The sequence below is a fragment of the Neoarius graeffei genome, chromosome 8 (genome assembly GCF_027579695.1).
Source record: "Neoarius graeffei isolate fNeoGra1 chromosome 8, fNeoGra1.pri, whole genome shotgun sequence".
In the NCBI taxonomy this organism is placed as follows: Eukaryota; Metazoa; Chordata; class Actinopteri; order Siluriformes; family Ariidae; genus Neoarius; species Neoarius graeffei.
Genome location: NC_083576.1, coordinates 15,629,396 through 15,650,479, shown reverse-complemented (window position 1 = coordinate 15,650,479; position 21,084 = coordinate 15,629,396). Strand labels below are relative to the sequence as shown.

The 21,084-nt window shown below is 45.7% G+C and overlaps 1 protein-coding gene across 10 annotated transcripts in view; it reads left to right on the top strand.

The window, feature by feature from the left end:
- LOC132890485 (lysozyme g-like) overlaps nucleotides 1–17,951 on the top strand; it is a 42,274-nt gene extending 24,323 nt beyond the window's left edge. For 2 of the 10 annotated variants that reach the window (XM_060927369.1, XM_060927368.1), the window contains exons 2-6: nucleotides 13,519–13,547; nucleotides 13,773–13,856; nucleotides 13,949–14,145; nucleotides 14,695–14,833; nucleotides 17,645–17,951. In XM_060927369.1, coding sequence (XP_060783352.1) covers nucleotides 13,544–13,547; nucleotides 13,773–13,856; nucleotides 13,949–14,145; nucleotides 14,695–14,833; nucleotides 17,645–17,778 — 558 coding nt within the window. In that variant the 5' untranslated portion in view covers nucleotides 13,519–13,543 and the 3' untranslated portion in view covers nucleotides 17,779–17,951. Of the gene's footprint in view, nucleotides 1–6,808; nucleotides 6,887–7,010; nucleotides 8,105–11,445; nucleotides 11,524–13,501; nucleotides 13,548–13,772; nucleotides 13,857–13,948; nucleotides 14,146–14,694; nucleotides 14,834–17,644 lie in introns of those variants that run through there. The other 8 variants (XM_060927371.1, XM_060927370.1, XR_009655197.1 and 5 more) reach the window with 6 other exon arrangements.
- Nucleotides 17,952–21,084: the final 3,133 nt, after the last annotated feature.

Genomic DNA, 21,084 nt, shown 5'->3' with positions numbered 1-21,084 from the left:
GTGCTAGCTAAATTTTATAGCGTGAAAAGGTGACAACAGATTACGTATTTTTGATAGTGTATTTTTACATTGATGAACTGAAATTATTGATTGCTAAGCTGAGTAGCATACAGTATTATTCAATTTCAATAATACTCAAGCAAAGCATTAATATGTCAACATAATACTCAAGTGTAGTAACAAAGTATAATTACTCAAGGATTTTCTCCCCCTGCTATTTTATGTATTTGATAGTGGTAGTTACCAAAGATTATGAATAATTACATTGTTTTGTGTACTGTGAAATATAAATGTTCTACAGCCCCAAGTCCAAAAATGTTGGTATGGTATGTAAAACATAAATAAAAACAGAATGTGAAGATTTGCAAATCATGGAAGCCCTATATTTCAATGAAAATAGTACAAAGACAACATATCAAATGTCGAAACTGAGAAATTTTATTGTTTTCTGAAAAATATATGCTCATTTTGAATTTGATGTCAATAACACATTTCAGAAAAGTTGGGACAGGGGCAACAAAAAACTGCAAAAGTTGTGTAATGCTAAAAAAAATCAATAATTTGGTTAATTGGCAACGGGTCAGTAACGTGATTGGGTATAAAAAGAGCATCCCAGAGAGGCGGAGTCTCTCAGAATTAAAGAGGGGTTCACCACTTTGTGAAAGACTGTGTGGGCAAACAGTACAACAAATTAAGAATAACGTTCCTCAATGTAAAATTGCAAAGAATTTGGGGATCACATCTCATCTCGTTCATCTCATCTCATTATCTCTAGCCGCTTTATCCTGTTCTACAGGGTCGCAGGCAAGCTGGAGCCTATCCCAGCTGACTACGGGCGAAAGGCGGGGTACACCCTGGACAAGTTGCCAGGTCATCACAGGGCTGACACATAGACACAGACAACCATTCACACTCACATTCACACCTACGGTCAATTTAGAGTCACCAGTTAACCTAACCTGCATGTCTTTGGACTGTGGGGGAAACCGGAGCACCCGGAGGAAACCCACGCGGACACGGGGAGAACATGCAAACTCCACACAGAAAGGCCCTCGCCGGCCACGGGGCTCGAACCCGGACCTTCTTGCTGTGAGGCGACAGCGCTAACCACTACACCACCGTGCCGCCCCCGGGGATCACATCATCTATGGTAAATAATGTCATTAAAAGATTCAGAGAATCTGGGGAAATCTCTGTATGCAAGGCTGAAAACTGACATCGGATGCCTGTGATCTTCAGGCCCTCAGGTGATACTGTATTAAAAGCAGACACGTGTCTGTAGTGGAAATCACTGTATGGGCTCAGGAACACTTCAGAAAACCATAATCTGTGAAAACAGTTCATTATTGCATCCACAAATGCAAGTTGAAACCAGATGTAAACAATATCCAGAAACACCGCCACCTTCTCTGGGCCCGAGCTCTTTTACGATGGACTGAGGCGAAGTGGAAAATTGTCCCAAGGTCTAATGAACCAAAAGTAGAAATTCTTTTTAGAAATCATGGACACCACATTCTCCAGGCTAAAGAGGAGAGGGACCATCTGGCTTATCAGTGCACAGTTCAAAAGCCAGCATCTGTGATGGTATGAGGGTGCATTAGCGTGCATGACGTGGGTAGGTTGTACATCTGGGAAGGCATCATTAATGCTGAATGATATATGCACATTTCAGAGCAATATCCAGACAAAATCTTTTTCAGGGAAGGCCTTCCTTCTTTAAGAAAGACAATGCCAAACTGCTTTCTGCACATATTAAAACTGCGTGTCTCTGTAGTAAGAGTCCAGGTGCTAAACTGGCCTGCCTGCAGTCCAGACCTGTCTCCAATTTAAAACATTTGGTGCATTATGAAGCACAAAATACAACAAAGGAGACCCTGAATTGTCAAGCAACTGAAATTGTATATCAGGCAAGAATGGGACAAGATTTCTCTTTCAAAACTATAGCAATTGGTCTCCTCAGTTCCCAACTTTTTGCAGAGTGTTGTTTTAAAGTAGATGTGATGCAACACAGTGGTAAACATGCCCCTGTCTCAACTTTTCTGAAACGTCTTGCTGACATCAAATTCAAAATGAGCAGATATTTTTTTTAAATCCAATAAAATTTCTCAGTTTCATCATTTGATATGTTGTCTTTGTACTATTTTCAATTAAATATAGGGTTTCCATGATTCCAAATGATCTCATTCTGTTTTTATTTACAGTTGACATGGCGTCCCAACTTTTTTTGGAATTGGGGTTGAACTAGCTATGCCAGTTTTCACACATAACTGTCATTAAAATTATGCACGTTTACTGTGGAGCTGGAGGCTGCTTTGACTGGTGAATGAAATTAATCAAAATTAATTGAAGCCTGGGGCGGCACGGTGGTGTAGTGGTTAGCGCTGTCACCTCACAGCAAGAAGGTCCGGGTTCGAGCCCCGTGGCGGACGAGGGCCTTTCTGTGCGGAGTTTGCATGTTCTCCCCGTGTCCGCGTGGGTTTCCTCCGGGTGCTCCGGTTTCCCCCACAGTCCAAAGACATGCAGGTTAGGTTAACTGGTGACTGTAAATTGAGCGTAGGTGTGAATGTGAGTGTGAATGGTTGTCTGTGTCTATGTGTCAGCCCTGTGATGACCTGGCGACTTGTCCAGGGTGTACCCCGCCTTTCGCCCGTAGTCAGCTGGGATAGGCTCCAGCTTGCCTGCGACCCTGTAGAACAGGATAAAGCGGCTACAGATAATGAGATGAGACGAGATAATTGATGCCTTAGTGCACTGCAACGTCTCCTTGTGAAGGTAGCTGAGCGGACACTGTTGAGTGGGAGTGGATTTGGCCACAAAAATCAGTCAGTGTGAGAATGGACAATACAATTTAATGTCAGGCTTCAAAAAGATGAGTCAAGCAATAAGTGTCCATAGGCAAAATTCAAATCAATCAGTAAAATTACAAAAAGAAAAAAAGAATCAAAAGTCAGGAAACGTACAAAATACTGCCAAATTCAGAGTCTGCTAACCTCTAAAATGCAGAGGATTAATTGTAACGCTCGCAGAGCCTTGGTGCTCACATGCAATATAATAATCAAGACCCAAGACATAAGACTGAGGTGGGGTTTACATTAGACCGTATCAGCGGATCATCAGATTAACGTTTTTAAAACGATTAGCGTGCACACAGCAACGCCAATACACGGATACGCTCGGCTCCTCAGGCATCCTGCGCTCCAAATCACTCCGCCCTGAACAGCGAGTGCCCTCTGGAGGGTGCGCACTCCGGCCCTGCGCAGCTCACAGAGCGCGCAAGTGAAGCGCGCGAGCAGTGATTCGGGACTGAGCCGCTGTGTGTGTGATCCCAGTGCATATCACTTACCACTTGCAAGTGGAAGGATGGCAAGCCTAAAGACAATCATAACTACACAATGGGCAGTATTTGCATCAGTATTTGCAGTATTTTCATACTTTTATACTCTTTAATGAAAGGTGATACAAGGCGGAAGTCCGCGCCGTTTTTCAGCAGTCGCGTCACATGACCAACGCCAGCGAATCAGGAAGGTGGATGTCACAGTGACGTTGTCCAATGACGACGCCAGCTAGAGCTCAGCACAGCGTATCCGCGTATTCTCAATGTTTACACAGCACCGGACCAGACACGATCTGGATTGAATACGTGGACCCTGGCGGATTCCCGTTTCCCAGCGTTTTAATGTAAATGGACAGTGCATCCGTGAAGAAAACGAGACAGATACGGTCTAATGTAAACTTGGCCTAAACAAGCAAACATATAGCAGGTGGCCAGCACCATCTACAAACAACAGTGAACACATAAGAAGAAAAAAGAAGAAACCTTTATTTGTCACATGCACACTTCAAGCACAGTGAAATTCATCTTCTGCATTTAACCCATCTGAAGCAGTGAGCACCCGGAGCAAACCCATGCAGACAAGGGGAGAACATGCAAACTCCAGACAGAAAGGCCCTCACCAACCGCTGGGTTCAAACCCAGAACCTTCTTGCTGCAAGACGACCATGCTAACCACTACACCACCGTGGCACCCTCAACAATCAATTAACACACAAACAAGAGAGACTCTGAGACAAAAGCACAAGTTCTTATACATGCAAACAAGCAGATTTACTAAATAAATACAAAGACATTCCATCCTATGGTAATAGCACATGAAAAGATACAATACAGAGGTGGTTTGATCAAGGCCACCTCTGTCATCCTCATTGGGTGGCACGGTGGTGTAGTGGTTAGCACGGTCACCTCACAGCAAGAAGGTCCAGGTTCGAACCCAGCGGCCAGCGAGGGTCTTTCTGTGTGGAGTTTGCATGTTCTCCCCGTGTCTGCGTGGGTTTCCTCCGGGTGCTCCGATTTCCCCCACAGTCCAAAGACATGCGGTTAGGTTAATATGGGACGGCCTTGGGCTGAGGTGCCTTCGAGTGAAGCACCTAACTCCCAACTGCTCCCCGGGCACGGTTAGCATGGCTACCCACTGCTCTGGGTATGTGTGTGTGCTCATTGCTCACGTTTGTGTGCATGTGTGTGTGTTCACTGCTTCAGATGGGTTAAATACAGAGAGGAAATTTCACAAGTGTGTGATGAATAAAGTTGTGCTTTCTTTCTTTCCATGGCCACAACCAGGATGAACTAGCCCAATTAGGCCCAGAACCAAATAAATACTACATCGTTTCCTACTGGCACCCTTTTGCTGCCGGACAGATGCCGCTAGACTGAAAACCGCAACAAACATTAACCACCCAAACGGTACTTATTTTATGCTCAAAAACATTTATTTTGTGCTCAAGTTTGCACCCCTACTTAAGCACAATAAATGTCCACAGCATAATAAAATAGTCTTGCGTGTTTTCTTTCTATAATGTTGCATTTGTTAAAGCGCCAGTCCAATGTTCGCTCAATAATGCTATATGTGAACGCGAATGTAAAAGTCCATGTACAAGTATGGGCTGATGTGTGTGTATGCGAACGTCTGTGTGTGCGCATTTCATATTGGCCGACTTTTCAAAATTCCCCTGGGGGAGAAAAGTGCGTGAACGACATTTTTCAATTGGCCGAGGGTCTGATGCCCGGTTGAAACGATAAAAACGGCGGATTCCATTTAATTGCAAACCATTTGAAATTTATACAATTAAAGAGTTTTTGAATTGTTGATATTGTTCTATCAATTACTATAGGTTATGGGATTCATGTATCAGGCATGAGATAGTGAAAAATCTGAAATAATACTCCTCTCATTATCTGTAGCCGCTTTATCCTGTTCTACAGGGTCGCAGGCAAGCTGGAGCCTATCCCAGCTGACTACAGGCGAAAGGCGGGGTACACCCTGGACAAGTCGCCAGGTCATCACAGGGCTGACACATAGACACAGACAACCATTCACACTCACATTCACACCTACGGTCAATTTAGAGTCACCAGTTAACCTAACCTGCATGTCTTTGGACTGTGGGGGAAACCGGAGCACCCGGAGGAAACCCACACGGACACGGGGAGAACATGCAAACTCCGCACAGAAAGGCCCTCGCCGGCCACGGGGCTTGAACCCGGACCTTCTTGCTGTGAGGCGACAGCGCTAACCACTACACCACCGTGCTGCCTTGAAATAATACTCTTGTCTTGAATTTTAATATAATAACGATGAAAGGGAAGTCTTAAATCAGATTTTTAGCTGAAAAATCTCCTGCCTGAATATTGTATACATACAGAGACCGACAGAAAATCACACAAGTGATGCTTTAGAAGAATGTTTATCATTTCTTAAAATAGTCACAGTGAATGAAAGTATTATTGGATTGCATCAAATGTGTTTTCCTTCTGTAAGCTCATGTAAAAATACAGAGAACTAGAACATCATATATAAATTCAATAAAATTTTAATAAGATTTAACCAAAATAATAACTCAATGAAATAAATACTGCACTGTCTTAGTACTACTAAAATGCATCTCTGTCACTAAACACTTTCCAACAGAATTTTTAAAAAGCACTAGAAATCCTATCCAAATCCTATCGGAATGCATCAAAGGAGTTTGCTCATTTGCAAACTTTGACTGAAAGTTTTCAAACAAAATTTTAAAAAATGGCGCTATAAATACGACCATACTATCAAAACATACTCCACAAAGAAATTCACTCGAATGCAAAATTTTAGTACGACCAAAATACACTCACTACACCCAGGTCTCTCAGATCCACTAACCAAGGCCTCCTCCATGTTCCCCGGTCCCGTCTCATACATAAAGGTGACCGAACCTTTGCAGTGGCAGCCCCACGTCTTTGGAATGGTCTGTCTCCAGACGTCAGACTCGCTCCCACTATCACTACTTTTAAATTTAGACTGAAAACACACTTTTACACCTTAGCCTTTGCTTCTTAGTTCTTAGCTTTCTTCTCTCCCTTAAGCCACTGCCCTTTAACACCTTTTATGTATATAAATTGCTTTTTTTTTCTTTCGTCTTTTTTGCCTGCGACCCTGTAGAAGGATAAAGCGGCTACAGATAATGAGATGAGATGAGAAATTGCTTTTTAACACTTTTAGTGGAGCGGATAGCTGGTAAAATATTTCACTTGGTGAGCAAAGCACCAAATTTTGCATGAAACTTTGTCTGCATGTACCTGACCAAAAATCATCGTTGGCCACTCAAGTTCCCACCATTTTCAAGATGGCTGCCATGATTTTCAAAATGGTGTATGTGGCAGCGGGGGCGTGGTCAAGCGCCGGTCTGTGACAGGAGGGCGGAGTCGGGGAAGGTAAGTGGCAGAATCGCAACACCTGAGGGTAATTAACCTGTGTTTTGTGTGTGTTTTCCCCAGTAAACCGCGCCCTACTTAAGGAGGGAAAGGGAGAGCGGAAGGGAGCTTCCTCCCCAGCAGAGACGACAGTGTGTGTGCGTGCGTGTCTCTGACTGTTAGTTTATATTGTTAGACTGAAAAGTTCGGCAATAAAGCCTTCTGTGAACCTTGATCTCTGTCCTGCCGTCCTCTGTGCTCCACCCACACACTATTCTCGCTACAGTGGTGCCGAAACCCGGGAAGGTGGAGCATCAGTCCTGCAGCCCCATGGAATCCTCCCCGTTCGCGGACTTGGTCCACGCCCTCGCCACGGCTCAGCAGAGCCAGCACCAGGCACTCGTCACGCTCCGGAAGGAGCAGGAGCGCCGCTTCGAAGCCCTGGTGCTGGCTCAGCAGGAAGATCGAGAGGCGTTCCGGCGTCTCCTCGTGTCGGCGGGGTCCACCAACGCCCCGGCCGCGGGCCCGTCTCCCCTCACCTTAACTAAGATGGGCCCGCAGGACGACCCCGAGGCTTTCATCACGTTGTTCGAGCAGGTCGCCGAAGCCTCGAGGTGGCCGATGGAGCAGCGCGCGGCGCGCCTCCTCCCCCTCCTGACGGGAGAGGCGCAGCTGGCCGCACTACAGCTCCCCGCCGATCGCCGGCTGGCCTACGCCGACCTTCGCCAGGCTGTCCTCCAGCGCGTGGGGCGCACGCCGGAGCAGCAGCACCAGCGCTTCCGCGTGCTGCGGATGGAGGAAGTCGGCAGCCAGTTCGCGTTCGGCCAGCAGCTCCGGGACGCCTGCTGGCGGTGGCTGAGGGCCGAAGATCGCGACGCCGAGGGAATCATCGACCAGGTGGCGCTGGAACAATTCATCGCCCGCTTACCAGCCGGAACCGCGGAGTGGGTCCAGTGCCACCGCCCGGCGTCGCTGGATCAGGCCGTAGGACTGGCAGAGGATCATCTGGCGGCTGTTCCGGCGGCAGGACAACCAACGACATTGTCTTCTCTCTCCTCTCTCTCTTTCTCCCCCCCCTCCTCCCGTGTCCCGTCCTCGCCCCATTCCCCCACCACGGAGGCGGGGGCCGGCTCCACCCCAGCCGGCCCGCCGCACCCGTGGTGCCCTCCCGTTTCTCCCTTCTGTGTCTGTCTCTCCCCCCCTCAGGTGAGTGAGCCTCAGAACACAGCTGCAGAGGGAAGGCCCGGGCCGGTTTGCTGGCGCTGCGGGGAACCGGGCCACCTGCAGCAACAGTGTGCAGCAATGGAGGTGGGGGCGGTGGTGCGGATCCCCGACGCGCCAGAGGCTGCCCTCGATCGGGCCGGAGCGTATCGCATACCGGTAAGTGTACAAGGGGCTACATATCAGGCGTTGGTGGATTCAGGCTGCAATCAGACCTCGATCCGCCAAAGCCTGGTGCAAGACGAGGCATTGGGGGGAGCACAAGGGGTGAAGGTGTTGTGTGTGCATGGGGATATTCACAGCTACCCGTTGGTGTTGGTCCACATACATTTCAGAGGGGAAAAATCAATAGTGAAGGCGGCGGTTAATCCTCGCCTTACCCACTCTTTGATCTTGGGGACTGATTGGCCGGGATTTCGGGGTTTGATGGCACGCCTAGTAAAGAGTGGGTCCTGCCGGTTGATGGGGGAGGGTCCCGGTGTCGCTTTGGCTGGAGCTGTGGTCGCAGAGCCGTCTACGTCATCTCCGCGACAGAGTGAGGAGCCCCCGGCCCCTCCTCTTTCTATTGGGGAATCCCTCGCGGATTTCCCACTGGAACAATCGCGAGACGAGACTCTGCGACACGCGCTTGACCAAGTGAGAGTAATCGATGGTCAAACGCTCCAGCCGAACGCCACCCCGTCCTTCCCCTATTTTTCTGTTTTGAAGGATAGGTTATACCGAGTGACGCAGGACACTCAGACGAAAGAGCGGGTCACCCAGTTGTTAATTCCAAAGAGCCGCCGGGAATTGGTATTCCAGGCGGCTCACTTTAATCCCATGGCTGGACACCTCGGGCAGGATAAGACACTCGCCCGGATAATGGCCCGATTCTATTGGCCGGGGATTCGCGGCGACGTCCGTAAGTGGTGTACGGCGTGCCGTGAATGCCAGTTAGTAAATCCAGCAGCCATTCCAAAAGCGCCCTTGCGCCCCAGACCATTAATCGAGACCCCGTTCGAAAGAATTGGGATGGATCTCGTCGGGCCATTAGACCGGTCAACACGAGGGTACCGCTTTATATTGGTTCTGGTGGACTATGCAACGCGATACCCGGAAGCGGTGCCTCTTCGCAATATCTCAGCACGTAGTATTGCAGAGGCCCTCTTCCACGTCATCTCCTGGGTTGGAATCCCGAAAGAGATTCTGACTGACCAGGGCACCTCGTTTATGTCACGAACACTGAGCGAACTGTATGGGCTACTGGGTATTAAGCCGATCCGCACCAGCGTTTATCACCCACAGACGGACGGTTTAGTTGAACGGTTCAATCGCACCCTCAAGAATATTATCAAAAAATTCGTAAGTGAGGACGCACGTAACTGGGATAAGTGGCTCGAACCCTTGCTGTTGCAGTGCGAGAGGTCCCCCAAGCCTCCACGGGGTTCTCCCCGTTTGAATTATTATATGGGCCTAAGCCGCGCGGCATCTTAGATGTACTGCGGGAAAATTGGGAGGAGGGACCTTCACAGAGCAAAAACAAGATTCAGTATGTTATGGATCTGCACGCAAAACTCCACACGCTCACCCACCTAACTCAGGAGAATTTGCGGCAAGCCCAGGAACGGCAAACCCGCCTGTACAACAAGGGCACGCGCCTTAGAGAGTTCACTCCGGGAGATAAGGTACTCGTCCTGTTGCCCACGTCGAGCTCCAAGTTAATCGCCAAGTGGCAAGGACCCTTTGAGGTCACACGGCGAGTCGGGGACGTCGACTATGAGGTTAGGCGAACGGACGGGGAGGGGGCGCTACAGATCTACCACCTCAATCTGCTAAAACTCTGGAACGAGGAGGTCCCCGTGGCGTTGGTGTCGGTAGTTCCGGAGAAGGCGGAGCTGGGGCCAGAGGTCCAAAAAGGGACATTGGCATCTCGTACCTCTCCGGTCCCCTGTGGAGACCACCTCTCCCCGACCCAACTCACGGAGGTCGCCCAGTTGCAGGCCGAGTTTTCGGATGTGTTCTCGCCCCTGCCCGGTCGCACTAACCTCATAGAACACCACATAGAGACGCCCCCGGGGGTGGTAGTGCGCAGCCGTCCTTATAGATTACCCGAACACAAAAAAAAGGTGGTTCGGGAAGAACTTCAGGCCATGCTCGAAATGGGCATCGTCGAGGAGTCCCACAGTGACTGGAGCAGCCCGGTGGTCTTGGTTCCCAAGGCCGACGGCTCGGTCCGGTTCTGTGTGGACTATAGAAAAGTCAACGCGGTGTCTAAATTCGACGCGTACCCAATGCCTCGTATTGATGAGCTGCTCGATCGACTAGGCACGGCTCGCTTTTACTCGACACTGGATTTGACGAAGGGATATTGGCAGATCCCCTTGACTCCATTATCCCGGGAAAAAACGGCCTTTTCCACACCGTTCGGCTTACACCAGTTCATCACACTTCCGTTTGGGCTGTTTGGGGCGCCCGCTATGTTTCAGCGGCTGATGGACCGGGTCCTCCGGCCCCACGCCACCTACGCAGCCGCTTACCTAGACGACATCATTATTTATAGTAATGACTGGCAGCGGCACCTGCAACACCTGAGGGCCGTCCTTAGGTCGCTGAGGCGGGCGGGGCTCACTGCCAACCCGAAGAAGTGTGCGATTGGGCGGGTGGAAGTACGGTATCTGGGCTTCCACTTGGGTAATGGGCAGGTGCGTCCCCAAATTAATAAGACAGCAGCGATTGCAGCCTGCCCAAGGCCCAAGACCAAAAAGGGGGCGAGACAGTTCTGGCTGGCTGGCTATTATCGTAGGTTTATACCTAATTATTCGGACATCACCAGCCCGCTGACTGACCTCACTAAAAAGGGGGCGCCAGATCCGGTCCAGTGGACGGAGCAGTGCCAGCTGGCTTTCTCTGAGGTAAAGGCTGCACTGTGTGGGGGGGCCACTTTTGCACTCCCCTGACTTCTCGCTCCCTTTTTTGTTGCAGACGGATGCGTCGGACAGAGGGCTGGGAGCCGTTTTGTCCCAGCGGGTGGAGGGAGAGGATCGCCCCGTCCTATACATCAGCCGAAAGCTGTCAGTGCGTGAGGGGCGCTACAGCACCATTGAGAAAGAGTGCCTGGCGATCAAGTGGGCGGTCCTCACCCTCCGTTACTACCTGCTGGGGCGCTCTTTCACCCTCTGTTCGGACCACGCGCCCCTCCAGTGGCTCCACCGCATGAAGGATGCCAACGTGCGGATCACCCGTTGGTATCTGGCACTCCAACCCTTCAACTTCAAGGTGGTCCACAGGCCGGGGGCGCAGATGGACGTGGCGGACTTCCTCTCCCGTCAAGGGGGGGGGGGGGGGGGGAGTCGGCTGCGGGCCGGACGGGCGCCCGGCCTGAGTCGGGCGGTGGGGGTATGTGGCAGCGGGGGCGTGGTCAAGCGCCGGTCTGTGATAGGAGAGCGGAGTCGGGGAAAGTAAGTGGCAGAATCGCGACACCTGAGGGTAATTAACCTGTGTTTTGTGTGTGTTTTCCCCAGTAAACCGCGCCCTACTTAAGGAGGGAAAGGGAGAGTGGAAGGGAGCTTCCTCCCCAGCAGAGACGACAGTGTGTGTGCGTGCGTGTCTCTGACTGTTAGTTTATATTGTTAGACTGAAAAGTTCGGCAATAAAGCCTTCTGTGAACCTTGATCTCTGTCCTGCCGTCCTCTGTGCTCCACCCACAGGCTATTCTCGCTACAGTGTAATAAACGCAGTAATAAGGAAAATGACTTGTCACTATCAATAACTGAAGGCTGAGGGATTATCCTTTTACCACCTACAGCTATAACACTTTAACATATGGGATACAACTAGGTTCGAAGATGGAATTCCTACACCTAGCCCGATCGTTCATCCAGTGCAATTTAACTCCTGTGCGATCTGTACACCATTCGAGGGACTTTTAACCCCGTCCCTCTTGGCTTGGCTCTCCCGCGTTGGCACACTCCGTCAATTCGGATACGACATCACGACCTGTATATACGGGGCGGATCGTAATGTATTTGGGAGACTTTGTATCAATAATGAACAAAGCTTACACTGAACCCCATGCCGAGTTTAACGGCAGTAAATTGCACCATTGTGCCCTGGTAGTGTTTGCAATTTACTCTTTTGAGAATATAAAACAACAGTTTCTTAGTTGCCCTTTTGAATCAAACTTTTATCATGCTCCTGGACAGTTTTGATCCAGGTTGAATTATTTTGAAAGAATAGTCATTATAACTTCACTCACATAATAACCAAAGCCTTCTACATTAAAATTGTGAAAATCCAGCCAAAAAAACGACCACGATAAAGATATATGTCCATATTTCGGAAATTTGGTTGTTGAAAATGACGCCATTTTGAAAACGGCAGCGGCCATCTTTAAAATGGCGGAAATCGCGATGGCCAACGATTGTTTTGGAAACAGTATGGTTTGATCTACATGTGTGCCAATTTTCATGCTTTGCTCACCAAGTGAAATATTCTGGTGAAAATTTCATGTTAGCCGCTACACTATTTTTATGTATCTTAATTATTTTATGCTTCATCTTCTTTTACTATGTGTTGGTCAATGCTGTCAGTGTTTTGCCACTGTACACTGCGTCCAGTTGTCTTTGTCTATTGGAATGCTGCTAAAATGTTTTCTTACCATATGTTACTAATATGCTTATTGCTTTTATTTTCTTTTTATTGTTTTAGCCAGACACTGTACAGCACTTCGGTCAGTTTGCACTGTTTTTAAATGTGCTTTATAAATAAAATTTACTTACTTACACTAGTAATCTTTCACTTAAAACCTCAAAACTCGATCAAAATCAATCACTTTCTAGATAATTCACTTGTAAACTTTCAAACATAAATTCAAAACAGCACCAAGACACTATGACACTATTCAAATACGCTCACCAAACAAATTCTCTGTCATGCAAAATTTCATTAAACACTTTAGAAGTTGTACGGTACAGTTTGTTTCTGAAATGGTATGGAAGACTAGTTTAATTTCACACTCAAATGTCCATTATATTCTGATTTAAGGTATCTTTACCTTAAAATGTGTAACTGGCTGGTCGAACATTAGCTTATCCGTGGAAATTCATTCTCCCATGCAACCTGGTATTTGCATTCATATTTTTGCCGTTTAGTATTGGGTTTAGTGACCATGATGAATGAATGACTGCTTGTAAAAAATGTCGGACAGCCTGGGTGAATCCTACCGTACATTATGGAAGTGACTGTCATTCTGTTCGTTGATTGGTTAAAAATCAGTTGACGTCAGCAGTGTTTCTCATACGATTCTGATTGGACACAATCGGGAGTATTTTTAACTTGGCGGTAGGGATTTCCCAAAACCAGGAGATTATCCAGTTTTTAACAAATACACTCGGGAGACGGAGGCTAAAATCAGGAGCCTCCCGCCGAAATCGGGAGGGTTGGCAAGTATGGCATTTGTGTGTAGAACAGTCTCTATGGAGGGCTTCTCTGTGCGGTCGTTTCATGACCATCACACTCCTCCTCCTTTATTTAGAGGAAGTATTTAGGGATATATAACCATTAAAACTGTCCTCACAGATCTTATCTCTGTGCAGGGAAGTAAGAAGCACCATCAGCACCATGGGTGAGTATTTTCCGACTCGTTGAGTATTACCAATAGTTGTACGAGTTGATTTAATGAACAAGTACCATCATACTAGTACTAAGTGCCTGCAAATCTTTATCATGTTTTACTTTTTCTTAAATCTTTTATAGTTCTAGAAATGTTTATCCACTAGTACCCATTCTAGTGCAAACCTGGTTGGTCCTCTGGGATCTGAGATGATTTTTTTTTTAATGTCTCTACTAGCCTGCATTTTTGGAGACGTCACAAAGATCGACACCACTGGGGCGTCAGAAACAACAGCTAAGCAGGACAAACTCACTATAAAAGGTGGAGAACCATAATCTTCACATTTTTGCACCTTATTTTCGAAAATGAACTTGCAGTATAGACTAATGATGATGATTTGAATCCTTCTCTAGGGGTGGAAGCCTCATTTAAACTGGCTGGGCATGATCTGAAGAATATGGAGCAGTACAAGGACATAATCACCAAAGTTGGCAAAGCTAAACAGATGGACCCTGCTGTGATCGCAGGCATCATATCTAGAGAGTCGAGGGCTGGAGCAGTTCTTGTGAATGGTTGGGGAGACCACGGCAATGGTTTCGGACTCATGCAGGTTGGGTTATAGTAAAACTGTTTTGTAATGTTCTTGAGGTGTGAGGCAAAACTAGAAGTTCCTGTTGTTGAAAGGTGTGGCAGTGGGTTAATGAATGTTAGAAATACAGGTCAACAAAGTGGGACTTATGGATTCTGATTATGTGAAACTGAGAAAGGGTAAAGCCAGTCTAAAAAGGCAGTAGCCCTTGTTGAAAATATAACTCATTTAATGCCATAATTAGTACATGTACCAACTTGATGTTAACATTTTGTTTTTGTTTTAGTGGCTTTAACCACTCGGTGGCTCAGTGATTAAGGAACTTAGATACTATTTGGAAGATTGGTGATTTAAATCACAGCACTATGGATTCCTGAGCCCTCAACTGCTCAGTTTGTACACTGTCTCGGTTGTATGTTCCTTTGGATAAAAGTGTCATGAGCAAATGAAGATGTAAATAGAATTTGTGAATTTGAATATTTGTGAATGAACACAAACCAAATAGAAATAATATGTACATTTAAAATGTTTGGTAGAATTTGTGATCTTGCTCACTTGTATTGTCTGTAGGTTGACAAACGCTACCACACTCCAAAGGGAGCCTGGAACAGTGAGGAGCACGTCACCCAAGGCACTGAAATTCTAATAGACTCCATTAAAGTAATTCAAAAGAAATTCTCCAGCTGGTCCAAGGAGCAACAGTTTAAAGGTACAAACTGACTTTGTGGTCTATGCTGCATTAATTGTCAAACAGAAGGTTGTATATTTACATCACAAGACCACAGTATAGCCCTTGAACGATATCTATTTCCCTTAACAGCTTCTTTTTTTTTCATTTTAATATGACCTTTATTGGGGTGGCACGGTGGTATAGTGGTTAGCACTGTTGCCTCATAACAAGAAGGTCCTGGGTTCGAGCCCAGCGGCCAACGAGGACCTTTCTTTGTGAAGTTTGCATGCCGTGTCCGTGTGGGTTTCCTCCACAGTCCAAAGACATGCAGGTTAGGCTAATTGGTGGCTCTAAATTGACCGTAGGTGTGAATGGTTGTCTGTGTCTATGTGTCAGCCCTGCGATAATCTGGCAACTTGTCCAGGGTGTACCCCACCTCTCGCCCATAGTCAGCTGGGATAGGTTCCAGCTTGCCTGTGACCCTGTAGAACAGGATAAGTGGCTACAGATGATGGATGGATGGATGGATGACCTTTATTTTACCAGTCATCACTAAGAATAAGATTCTTATTTACATTGGTGGTCTGGCAAAAGGCAAAGCCTCTTGAGGGAAGGAGGTAAAGGCTAAAAATGACAAAATGTAATGAGTGCCATGCAATCTAACACACGAACAACAAACAGATAGTTAACAGCATCAGGCAGTGCAACAAACAATACAAGCTATAGAGAAGTACAGAAGTGACATTTTGACCATTAAGAAACAGGCGAAGAAGAAAAAAACAAGAGTATACCTGAGATGACAGGAACTGGTTACAGTTATTAGTCAGTTGGGAAAACAGTTGCATCGATCACTGAATATGCCCATACTAGAATCCTTGAAAACTGGCATGGAGATAAGTTTATCTAGAGTTTTTTGCAGATCATTCCAGTCTTTGGCTGCAACAGTTTGGAATGATGACAGACCGAGCATGGTATTTTATTTGTTTGGGGAGCTTTCAGCAAAATAAGATGAGCAGCATGGGTGTTATAAGAAGCAGGTGTAGTTTGCAACAAGTGACACAAATAAGGAGGAGACATATCTACGAGGCTTTTGTAAATGAGCATGAACCAGTAGATATTATGGCGGGTGTGTAAGGATGGCCAATTAACAGAGGAATAGAGTGCAGTGATGGGTTTTAAGGGGGCATTTGGAACAAATTGGATAGTAGACTGATGGAGAACATCACGCTTCTGGAGTATGCCCTTGCAGGCTGACCTATAAATATATAACATCACCATAATCTAACATGGGAAGGATGGTCATTTGAACAAGAGCCAGTTTCACAGACCGAGTAAAAGTGGAGTGCATTCTATACAAGAAGCCAATTCTAGATTTGACTTAAATTTGATTATAACCTACTGATATGTTGTGAAAGGGACAGAGAGCAATCTATCCAGTTACCCAGGTATTTACTCAGTGACCTGGTTGAGGACGATCTCATCGAGAGTGGTGATATTTCAGACTGGGAGTGGTCAGCACCTTTCCTAGTGAACCACATGACCATGGTCTTGGTGGTATTTAATGAGGGAGTTTAAAATAAAGTTTTTTGGGTCCAACAGGCTATCTTGAAATGATGTAAATACAGCATCAGGGGAGGGACCAGAAGCATAAAGGACTGTCATCGGGACAAAGGTGAAGAGATGAGTCTCCAACAGAATAAACAATGTAATTATTAAAAGAACATTGGGTCTAGAATTGAGCCCTGAGGTATACCCTTAGTGACAAAAAAGGGCTGAGAGAAAATTTGTTCTGATTTAATGTATTGCACCCTGTCTGTGAGGTCATCTAAGAACCATGCCAATGATTGTTCAGGAACTCCAATGCTTCCCATCCTACCAGGAGCAGTAGTATGATCAACAGTGTCAAAATCCTTAGCTAAAACAATCCAGATTACTGAACTGCACTGTTTAGAGTCTAGAGCAGAAGGGATGTTATTAAGAACTTTAAGGGTAGCAGTGAGACAGCCACAACAAGATCGGAAACCAGAGTGAACACCAGACAAGATATTCTAAATATCCGTATAATTTGTGCATTGTTCATTTACAAGTTTTTCCCAACACCTTTGATAAACAAGGCAAAATAGAATTTGGCCTATAGCAGTTGGGATCGACCTGATCAGGGACCCACTACAGCTGCTTTCCATGCACGAGGGGATTCAGCTATATGAAGGGACAGGTGCAGAAGATCTGCAGTGGGGGCTGAGATGATGGGAGGCCACAATCATTAAAAAAGAAAGGGTCTAGCTGATCAGACCCAGTTGGCTTTTTCATGTCCAGTCTTAATAGCTCATCAAAGACACCCTCTGAAACTACCTTCATGTAGGTTGAGGCTTGAAAATTGTGGGTAAATTAAGAAGAAGAAGGCTTTATTTTTGTCACATGTACACTCAAGTGCAATGAAATTCCTCCTCTGCATTTAACCCATCTGAAGCAGTGAGCACATGCATGCACACAAGTGAGCAAGGAGCACACACATAGACAGAGCAGTGGGCAGAATAAATAATAAATAAATACATTTGTGGGTAAATTATATGGCTCTATGATGCCTGCATGTCACCCATAGTCAGCTGGGATAGGCTCCAGCTTACCCGCAACCTTGCACAGGATAAGCGGTTGCGGATAACGGATGGATGTTTGGATCCACCTGTTCCCTCAGAGCGAAGCATCTCTGCAAATTAATACAAAGTTCTTCTGACTGATCGTTCTTATCCTGTTTTTTTTCTGTGCATAATTTTCTTCCACTATTATTTCAATGAGCTTCCTCATAGTTATCATATCACTGTTCTCTGTCATGTTTGACTCCTTTTTCAGGAGGAATCTCTGCCTACAATGCTGGCCCAGGAAACGTCCGCACATATGAGCGCATGGATATCGGCACCACAGGAAACGATTATGCCAATGATGTGGTGGCCCGGGCTCAATGGTTTAAAGGCAAAGGCTACTGAGCAATAATTTTTTTTTTCTCCTTGAGCACAGCATAATATGTTTTTGAACAAGTATTTTTGAAATATAAATCACAATGTTTAGAAGTTTGAACTTATCCTGACAAGTCTATTTAGCAACTTTTGTATCTCTCCTAACAGTGCTCAAATAAACTATATGCAAACTGTTTTGTGAACATTTTGATAACAGTATTGTGTTTTTATTATGGCATCAAAAATATGTACAATTTGGTGGACTCTGCTGAAAATTGAGGGAAAAATAAATTTCAAAAATAGTATTAAGCTATTAGTTATTTTTACTAGTTACTATTACTTTCTTTTTTCACTGTTTTTTTAAAGTAATTGGCAAAATTCAGTGTCATAAATTCCATAAATTAGAACTAATTGTAATGAATTGTACTGACGACAAAAAGAAGGGTTTTCTTTAGTTTTGATAATTTCCTTAAAATAATAGTGTTATTTTATAATAGTGTAAATTCCTTAACTTTCATTGTGTTAATGTATTCACTGTTATACACACATGGAAGTATGAAGTGAATATAAAACATGTTTAAGAAATCCAACTTTTATAATTTACATTTTGAACAGTATTCTTGATGAAACTTTGGCTTGGTATGTTCTCAACCAGCTTCATGAAGTAGCTTCTCAAAATAGGCAGAGCTCCTTACTGTTTCTCTTAACCTCTAAATGAAAGCTACTTGTTTGGGGGAAACGCTTTATTTTAAGTTATAAAAATAGTTCTAAGTAAATCCTGCTTTTTTTATTTTGAAATACGGCTGTGGGGATTCAGCCACAAGGCATGTTGGGTGAGGAGGCCTGGTGTGCAGTCAGCATTCCAGTTCATCCCCAAGGTGTTCACTGGGGTTGAAGTCAAACCATTGGCAAACCATGTCTTCAAAGATCTTTCAGGAAACCCTTGTTGAGAGTATCTCATAAAATACTGCAGCACATCAAGTCAAGTCAAGTCAATTTTATATGTAGAGCACTTGTAACAATGAAGTGTTATTAGAATTACAGTTGTCATCATGTGCTGTGGTCAAACGAGACCAAACTCAATCTTTATGATCATGCACACCAGCATTTTGGAGGGGACTGTAAGCAAAGAAAAGGCACCTGGTACTCAATGTTTAATATTGAGGTGGATCAGTGTTGCTTTGGGTTGTTTTCACACAAGCTAAAAAACACAAAACATTGCAGGGATTCCAGTAATATTGAAACCAGTGTTTAAAAAATTAAATTAAATTAAATTGTACTACTTTAAGAAAAAGTCAAAAGCCTTATGGCATATATTATTCATTTAAGATAAGATAAGATGGGGGCGGCATGGTGGTGTAGTGATTAGCACTGTCGTCTCACAGCAAGAAGGTTCTGGGTTCAAGCCCAGTGGCTAACGGGGGCTTTTCTGTGTGGAGTTTGCATGTTCTCCCCGCGTCTGTGTGGGTTTCCTCCGGGTGCTCCGGTTTCCCCCACAGTCCAAAGACATGCAGGTTGGGTTAATTGGTGGCTCTAAAGTGACCGTAGGTGTGAATGTGAGTGTGTTTGTCTATGTGTCAGCCCTGTGATGACCTGGTGACTTGTCCAGGGTGTACCCCGCCTCTCACCCATAGTCAGCTGGGATAGGCTCCAGCTTGCCTGCGACCCTGCACAGGATAAGCGACTACAGATAATGGATGGATGGAAACTCATACACACATTGCTAAATGCAGTTAAAAAGTGCTCAGTTATTGTTGCACATAATAACTTTGTTTAATTTATATATTCTCTTTTCCTCATTTTCATGAAGGCTGCCAATAATTCTTGAGGGTACTGTATGTGTCCACACCTGTGCCTTGGGAGGTGAAACTGGCACTTACCATGTAAATAATCACAGTAAAATGTCTTTCCTTTACTCTGTGCTTCTTTGGCTATGACGATGTCACTTGCTTGATCAATCTTCATGATGTTGGTCTCCTTCTTTACATTGTTTCCTGTATTTACACATTTCCCCATTCATTCCACATATATATTTTAAATTAAATGAACAACAAAAAATGATAACGAATAGCAAGTAATTTCATGCAAAACAGCTTGCATTAAAATTTTCCCTCTGAACAGAAAAACTAGAAGTAGTCGTATTATCAACACCGGAAAGGTCACCAGCAGGGGGAGATTTGAACATCCATCCATTCATTATCTGCAGCCGATTATCCTGTCCTACAGGGTCACAGGCAAGCTGGAGCTTATTCCAGCTGACTGTGGGTAAGAAGCGGGGTACACCCTGGACAAGTCACCAGGTCATCGCAGGGCTGACACAAAGACAAACAACCATTCACATTCACACCTACGGTCAATTTAGAGTCACCAGTTAACCTAACCTGCATGTCTTTGGACTGTGGGGGAAACCGGAGCACCCGGAGGAAACCCACGCGGACACGGGGAGAACATGCAAACTCCACACAGAAAGGCCCCATCAACCACTTGGGCTCAAAATCAGGACTTTCTTGCTGTGAGGCAACAGTGCTAACCAGTACACCACTGTGCCACCCCAAGATTTGAACAATCAAATACAATTTAAATCAGTCAATGAATATGATGCTGCACAAGATCACAGTGCCAAATGGAAACTATGTACTATGTCCAAATCAGCTCTTTGCGGTAGGTAGGCTGTACAAAGTCAACTGTACAAGTTTTTGTTATTGTTGTTTTTCCACATAGCCAAAATTAAAGGATTAAAGTTCAAATGCAGTGGCATTTTGAACACAACTCTACCTTTAGTTGGTTAATTTTTTGATATTATTATCTGTGATCTTGATGCTGTAATGGGTTTTGGATCCTTTCAGAGGGTTTTGGGTCAGAGCCACAAGTGAACAATTTGGGACAGGGCACATCTCATCTCATTATCTGTAGCCACTTTATCCTGTTCTACAGGGTCGCAGGCAAGCTGGAGCCTATCCCAGCTGACTATGGGCGAAAGGCGGGGTACACCCTGGACAAGTCGCCAGGTCATCACAGGGCTGACACATAGACACAGACAACCATTCACACTCACGTTCACACCTACGGTCAATTTAGAGTCACCAGTTAACCTAACCTGCATGTCTTTGGACTGTGGGGGAAACTGGAGCACCCGGAGGAAACCCACGCAGACACAGAGAGAACATGCAAACTCCACACAGAAAGGCCCTCGCCGGCCACGGGGCTCGAACCCGGACCTTCTTGCTGTGAGGCGATAGCGCTAACCACTACACCACCGTGGGACAGGGCACATGTGCATGTGTTTTTCCCACTGCATTTTGCTTGACTTAATCCAGAAGTTAAAACGAGACCATC